Genomic DNA, 8,533 nt, shown 5'->3' on the forward strand with positions numbered 1-8,533 from the left:
TTATTAATATAATTATTTAATTAAAAAAATTATGAATTAAGAGTAAAAAATAAAAATTCTAATTCATTTACTTATATTTACTTATATTTCACAGTTTACCCTATAAAATTTTGGCAGTGTAATTATTACTTGAAAAATGGACTAGGCCCATTTAGCGAGCCCAACCACAGCCTGTTTCGACAACCAACAAACCGGAGTAAGATCTAGGGTTTTCTGAAACCCCAACTATATAACATATCACTACTTGTAGGATATTCATTCTCTTGTGGCCGAACCGCTTGGAGCGAGAGAGAAGAGAGAGAAAGAGCGGCGGAGAAGAAGAAGCGAGCGAAAATGGTGAAGTTCTTGAAGCCGAACAAGGCGGTGATCGTCCTCCAGGGCCGTTACGCCGGCCGGAAGGCGGTGATCCTCCGCACCTTCGACGAGGGAACCCGCGACCGCGCATACGGCCACTGCCTCGTCGCCGGCATTAAAAAGTATCCGAGCAAGGTCATCCGCAAGGACTCGGCCAAGAAGACGGCAAAGAAGTCGCGCGTGAAGGCGTTCGTCAAGCTCGTCAACTACCAGCACCTCATGCCGACTCGCTACACCCTCGACGTCGACCTCAAGGACGTCGTCACTACGGACGCCCTTCAGTCCAAGGACAAGAAGGTCACCGCCTTGAAGGAGACCAAGAAGCGCCTCGAGGAGAGGTTCAAGACCGGCAAGAACAGGTGGTTCTTCACCAAGCTCAGGTTTTGAGCTCTCCGATGAACGATCGTCAGTTGTTTTCGGGAGTTTTTTTTGTTCCAAACATTGTTTCTGCTTTTTGTTGGAGGGATTTTCAGTTATGAATATTTAATTAGTGGTTTTGTGGAGACATTTTGTGGTTGTGTTACATTTTCGTTGTTTAAATGCTTAGATTAAAGTAATTTTTGGTATCTTATGAAAGGATTTTACCTCGATCTGGTGATTTATCGGTATTGATTATTCTTGATTGTATTTGCTTATTGCTAGGATTCGTGTTTCTGAATTTGTTTTGTTTTTCTGTGAAAATTACTTAGGGTTCGTTCTAATATTATTTTATTAATGTTGTCCTTTTTTTTATAATTGCGTGTTTAAAAAATAGATATTCTCCTTGCTAGTTTGTTTTGCTTAGAATTCATTGCAGAGATGATTATTTACAAATTATTCGGTCTTGATTGATGCTTAGTCGTTTGATTATCTATCTATAGGTGTTATCATTTCTTTTCTTTTGCTTGTGCTTTTTTTTTTTTTTGTGAACTAAAGTTTTAGCTTTACCTGGTAGCATTGAAAGAAAACACTTGTAGCTTATGGTACATTTACCTTTCAATTATCAAGTTTTATCATATGACAGTGAGATTTATGTCTATAGTAGTTCATTGAGAATCCCTGCGTGTGAATTGCAACCAGTGTTCTAACTTGTGTTTCACACAGATTTCTGGTCGTCTTAACATTCAGGGTTTGCCTTGGGTGCATATTTTTGATGGACTAGTTAGTGGGTGATTCAAGTTGTTAGTGTCCTTTTTAATTCCTGCTCTTGTTTTCTTTCACACTTTGCCTTGTTTAATTAACGTGGTCCGGTTAATTTAGACTTTTAGTTTTCATTCAAACACCCTTATAGCATGATGACTGATTTGTCATGTTAAATCAAGTACACTTGGGTTGTTAAAGGCCTAGCTGATTTATAACTTCAGCTTCGATTTAGTGCTATGATCGGGATTGTAAAACAATAACAATTTCGCTTGATTATTCATTCTTTTGCTTAAGACTTTTTTTTGCATATTTTTTGTTTTTTAAGTCTTTGTCGGAATACGTTGACTGGAGTTGGGTTGGTATGTTTTGTACTGCTCACGTAATTTCAGTATGGATTTTGATCAAGAAGATGATATTCTAGTTTCTATAGTTAAATTTTAGGCCTTCTCTTGGATGGGGGTTGAACTGTTTTTGGTCTATGTAGGTACCTGCAACTATTTTTGGCTAAATGGCAATCCTTTCTATTCCCTTTACTATTTTTTTTTTTTCATGGGATTCTGCTATACCTTTGCTCTTCAGGAATATTTTCTTCTATTAAGTGGCATCAAACTAGAGCCTTTTCTGATCTTATAGGCTCTATGGTTTTGGTTGTTGAAGTGTTGCTTTTGTCGATTGAATTATTTATACGTGGTAACGAGTAGTGGTAACTTTTCAACTCAATTGCCGTGGAAGAGAATTTGATGATTCTAGTGTTGGTTTTTACTCAACTTGTTGTGATGCTTGTATGTTCGCTATTAATTACCTATTACTAGTGCTAATGTTGCGGCACATGTACTATTGCTTGTAGAGATTATTAATACGTTTATTCAAGATGCATTTAGATGTTATTATCTGTGAGTATTCTACGTTTGTGACCGTTTAGTTGCAGTGCTGCAATGATAATATGGGCAATGGAATTAGGAATAGAGTGGAAAGACTGTTCTCATTTAGCATGTTTGATTTTCTAATGTTTTGGTTTAATTTTATATAATCTTTAAAATTTTAATGGAACAAATTTTCATTTTTATAACAATAACAACAAACAAGTCTCAATCCCAACTTAATTGGGTCGGTTATAGAGATTTTACTTTTTCAATAGTCTTTGTTACATGGATTTCACATTTCTAATAGTTTTTGTCGTTCAGTTTACAGTCTTCTTAACCTATATAGCTCACGGAGTTCCAATCCAAACTCAAAACACATTCAGTAGAGTAATAATAAAAAGGCATAGAAGTGATTTTTAGTATTTATTTTTTATGAATGAATTGAATCCCAATTTTTATTCGTTGAAGCGCCAGATTTCCTGGTTTTTGTTTTCGGACTTAGGTAAATAAATTGAAGCACCGGTTTTATTTACTGGAGCACAAGATTTCTGTCTGCGTTTTGGGTAAATGAACTGGGGCAGATTTGAAGCACCACCTCAAACAGATCTGCCTCGTCTTCCAACCATAGATGAGCAGAATCAGATAACTGAGCAATAATGGTATAGAATGACAATGAAAGATTTTATAATGGTAATAGAATAGAATGAAAAAGAGCGTGGAGTTTTCTTGTTGGAATATCTTACTGCAATTTTCTTGAAGGGGAAAACTGACAAAAATTTCAATTCTTTTTAAATTTTCAAATTTAATTAAGTATTAGGAGCAACTTAATTTTTTTTCTTAATTATCTTTTTCTATTAGGTATAATGTCTAAATTTAGTATATAAGCATTTCTACGGGTACGTAATAGTATAATTAACAATAATTTAAATAAATAAAGCGTATAAAAACACACATATATATATATATATGTTTATAAGTTGTTGTACATCTGTAACACGTGTATATATATATTTATATACATTTATTTAGATGTTTACATTTGTACATAAAAATATACATACTTATTTACATATGTACAGAGACTTATTCATGTAATCACTTATTTTTTTTTTCGCTTGTCGTTTCTTTTGAGGGCTGATAACAAGGAAGAAAGTAAGGAAATAAATATTATTAAATTGTAACAATTGTTAATAAACGTGTTCATACTTATTAAAATATTTAATATAACATATACCACATAATTTTACCTGATTTGTTTCTTTTTTTTGATGAACTTTCGAAAGAGGTAGATTCGTGAGGGACTGAAACAGACTGAATTGGCTTTGAAACTGATGATGTTTCTTTTGAAGACGCAGTTGTTATAGGTGGTAAATACAGCTGAGGTTGCTCGTCGTTAAAAGTCTTCAAAATAACTTTATCAATAAAAGCTCTCCGAGTTCGAAACTGTATGACAAATATTTTTGATATTCCTCTTATTTCTTCTAAAATAGGAGGAATCATGTAGCGATCAGTGTATCCCTCATCATAAGTAAGTGTAGAGCAAGCTTTGTTAATAAGTGACTGCACAGTTTTACCAAACATTACAGCGTCTGTTCTTCCGGTGTTATCTTCAATCTGTATATTTATTTTGTACCTGTATAAGAAAAGTAAATTGTATTTATTGTATTTGTTAATAGAAAATTAAAGCGCTTATTTTTTATAATAGAATTTATTACCAAGTAAGTGGCATTGTAGAATGATATCCATCGGTGTCATACCACCATGATGTCCCAAATTCTTGTACTTGTCTATAACACTTTGTGCAGGCATAGTAAAACCGTCCTTGATGTGTAAATAAGTTAGTTATAATTGCTCTAACTGTATATTTTGTTTCCTGTTATGTAGAAAAGGAAACAGTTTAATTCAATATATATACATATTATATTTAATGGACTATATTTATAAGTTTTGTACCCGATTTTGGAATGCATCTAATGCTCGTAATTCTTCGATGGTAATGCGATTTGTGTTTTTTTAGTCTTCTAATGATATTGCTAGCCTCGCTGATGTAGCAACATAATCCAAACTCTGAATAGAATGACGAAATCTATATAAAAAGAATTTGTTTTATGTCAATAAATGAAAATAAGAAGATACATATATGTAAACATTGAGAAAAGTGAGTATTTTTTGTTATACCTTTGTTTAATTCTTCATGTTTCTGGAATTTCTGGATCTAAAAAGTAAAAAGTACCAGATGTGTTTGATAAGTAAAGACCTCCTGTAATAAATAGAAATTTGTAGTTAGCTTTGTAAAAAAATAGAATAGAATATATTATAATATGAGTAATAACCTTGGTACTGTTTGGCCGCCATTGCTGTAAAAGCAATAACAATTGGTTCCGTCATTGACCGCACAACAGTTTCATTGAAAAGTTCTCCCATTTCTCCCCAAAGTGTTAAATTTAGTTGTTCTTCTCTGTATTAAGTAATGGAAAACATGATTATAAATATTTAAACATAAATATTTTTTATCATTTATTATTATAATAATAATTTTTGCTGTATTTACCTTATGTTCTGAATCGTGAAACTTCTTCTTTTGACAATTCTTTCACTGATAGCTGATTCTTCAATACCATGGAAGGATATGAGTCGACCAATTACATCTGATACAAATATTACATATATAATCAATTAGTTTTAACAGTTACAAAATGAGAAATAACTGATTAAAAATTATAAGCAAATAAGTAATAAAATAAACAAACCTGAGAGAATATCGTTTACATCGATCCTTTGAGTAATTTGATCAAATTCGACAAAAGTAAATTTTTGTCGAGGTATTTTAGGCATGTCTTCAGGAACATGTTTGAAAATTGTTGCTCTAGCTATCTGCAACATTGCCACATGAGGAACAATTTTATATCTTGGTTTGTTACGATCGATGAAGAAGTTATTAATTTCATATATATTTCCTTCTTCAATTATTTGACTCATGTAGTCAGCATCTCTTGATCGGATAACTGCATGTATTGCTTCGTGCTGTAAAATTATAAATTAGATTTTCTATTGTTATAAATTGAATAATAAATGTATATATTTCTATATATTTATAACTATATAATGTATATAAAGAATATATTTGATTACCTCTTTATCAACCAACAGTATATCAAGACTGATAAGTTCTCTTGTCTTGTAGTCTACATTTCTCCATAAGCGACATATTCGAGCACGAATAGTCAAGTGTGTTTCACCAGGTTTTAGGATTCTTATTGGTGCAAACATCTTATTCAAACTGAAAAATAATATAGGAAATATAAGAATTCATAATATATAAATGGAAAAGAATATTGTATTATAATAATTTATAATAACACTTTAAAAATCATAGGATGATTTTATAAAATGTTATAAAAATATAGATATTATAAAATAATAATGGTATTATAAAATGTTAACAATGTAAAAATAAAATTGATAAAAATGATATTTCGTATATTGATTTAACTATTTAATTACAATATAATAAAGAGTAAATAAGTTACTAATCTTAAATATTATGTAATATTTCTTTGTACACAATATTTTTTATATAATTTGGATATTTATTTATTGATTCGTGTATTAAAATATTTAAACCTTTTGGTGATGTAACTCTTGATAAAGCTACGTATAATTGTCCATGAGAAAAAACTTCATTCTCTAAATATATACCAATTTTTTCTAATGATTGACCTTGACTTTTATTTATTGTCATTGCGTAACATATTTTTACAAGAAATTGTCGTCTTTTTAAAACAAATGGCCATTTGGATTCATTTATAGTTAATTCTATTCTAGGTATATAAACTTTAATATTTGTATCAACAGAATTAATAATATGACCTTCAATAATTCTATTTGTTAGTTGGGTAATTATCAATCTAGTACCGTTACATAAACCTTGTGACTGATTAAGATTTTGTAATAACATAATAGGATTTCTGATTTTTAATTTTAATTCATGTGGTGGTAAATTATTAAAATTTAATGTGTGTAGAAATTCAGGAGGATATAATAGATTTAATTCATCAAGGTTTCCAGATGAGGAAATAATTGTATCGTAACTGTAATAAATTTTCTCCTCTGTAGGTATTAAAGATAACATATAATCATTTATTTCATCTGTTGTTTTATTTGTAGGTGCTACAATTGCACGATTTTTTATATATTTAATATTATCATAATTACTTTTAAAATCATCATATACTACAGTGGAAATATGTTAAATCGGATTTTTATCATATTTTATCAAATATTGTTCAGGTATATTAATCCAAGTAGCATCTTCATTTTCAGGATCTTTTATTCCATTAAGTGTTCCATTTCTGATATTTAGTATCCAATCAGAAAATTTTTTAATTTCAGTTTGTTCATCAATAGAACTGTTTGGAATTTTTAATCTCATATTTTCTGTCAATGTTAGTACACGGAAATATGGCCAAAGATAAGAATTATTAATACTTGCATTAATAATGTTTTCTTTTGTGCCTCCTGGAATAACAGGTAAAATTTGTCTAAAATCACCACCTAAAATAACTGTCATTCCTCCAAAAGGTTGACTGAAGTTATTTCTCAAGTCTTGCATTGTTTTATCTAAAGCTTCAAAATAGTATTTATTATTCATTGGCGCTTCATCCCATAATATTAAAGTTATTTTCTCTATTAATTTTGCTAACTGAGTATTTTTTTTAATGTGACATGTTGAAAATTTGTCAACTAAAAGAGGAATACGAAAACGTGAATGTGCTGTACGACCATTTGGTAAAAGTAATGATGCTATTCCAGATGATGCAACTGCTAATACTATTTCACCTTCTGATCTAATTTTGTTAATAAGTGTATTCCATAAATATGTTTTTCCTGTACCTCCATATCCATATACGAAAAATAAGTTATCACAGGTTTTTGTAAGAGATTTTAAAATTTCATTGTAAATATAATACTGTTCATGGTTTAAATTATTTATTAAATTTATATTTGCTTCTTGTAGTTTTTTTTATCATAATTGAGTTCTTCTCTTAAAAGTTTGTTATCTAAATCTTCAATTAATGATCCTGTTGGAAGTGATATGTTAAAATTTGCTAAAGAAGATGCATTTAAATTTAGTAGTTTTTCTAAATCATATAGTACAAAGTTATATAATTCATTATCTGGGATTTGAAATGTTGAATTATTGAATAGTTTTTTATAATTTTTTTAATTTATATATAATATCATCACACATTAAGTTCCAGTGATTTTCTAATAACTTTATTGGGTCAGATACGTTACAAAATAGTAAAATGGTAGTAAAAAGTTGACGAAGTTGAGTAGATGTTGACCAACATGATGCTTCTTTAATTGATTCATTCCATTCTTTATCATCTCCTAATAAACCTAATGCATGACATGCTTGTTGATATGTTGGATAAATAGTATTATTAATTGTTCGAATTGATTCAAAACTTGTTGCACCTTTTTGATGATTTAATAGTAATTTCAAATAAAATAATTCACCACAACTGGGAGGAATATGAAACATTCTTCCAATAGTATGTCCATTTCGTCGTTTTGTCCAAATTCTATCTTTGTGTTTCCAACCCCATTTTGTTGGAAATTATATATAAGTAAGTTCTCGAGCTTCTTCATGTATCTTATTAATTTCCATCCATTCAGTTAGCGTTGTTTTTTTGTTATGAGGTAAATTAATTATATTATGTAATTGTTGATTTTTATTAAATGTAATGTTTTACATGTTTGGTAAGTGAATTGTAAGTCGTTGAATAGCTGGATTTCTATGATGTATTGGGTTTTCAAATAATCTCTAAATTGCTTCATAGGGTGTAATATATCGACAATTAAGATACGTTTTTATTTCATCAATTTCTTTTGTATTTATTTTTTTGTAGTATCTGTAATGTTAATATCTTCAATAATTGCTCTTATTCTGTCTGGTCATTTTGTTAAATATTTAAATAAGTATTTTATGAGCATTGATTGAGAGCATATTTCAACATTGATGTGAGCTTGATATTTTATACATAATGTACGATTATATGGCACAACAAATCTGTTATCAAGTTGTCTTCCTTCTTTAATAGTATTCAAAGTAGATTCTCTACATCGGTAACTAACAAAACCATTTTCTTCTATGCTTGTTTCATTTTTATATTGTTTAGGGAATTCTT

At 29.8% G+C, this 8,533-nt stretch overlaps 1 protein-coding gene across 1 annotated transcript; it reads left to right on the forward strand.

The window, feature by feature from the left end:
- The first annotated feature begins 248 nt into the window (after window positions 1-248).
- Window positions 249-925, forward strand: LOC21400722 (60S ribosomal protein L27). Its single transcript, XM_010114597.2, has one exon. It carries the CDS (start codon window positions 334-336, stop codon window positions 739-741), a length of 408 nt encoding a protein of 135 aa, XP_010112899.1. The 5' UTR covers window positions 249-333; the 3' UTR covers window positions 742-925.
- Window positions 926-8,533: the final 7,608 nt, after the last annotated feature.

This window comes from Morus notabilis, unplaced genomic scaffold (assembly GCF_000414095.1).
Source record: "Morus notabilis unplaced genomic scaffold, ASM41409v2 Scaffold568, whole genome shotgun sequence".
Taxonomy (NCBI): Eukaryota; Viridiplantae; Streptophyta; class Magnoliopsida; order Rosales; family Moraceae; genus Morus; species Morus notabilis.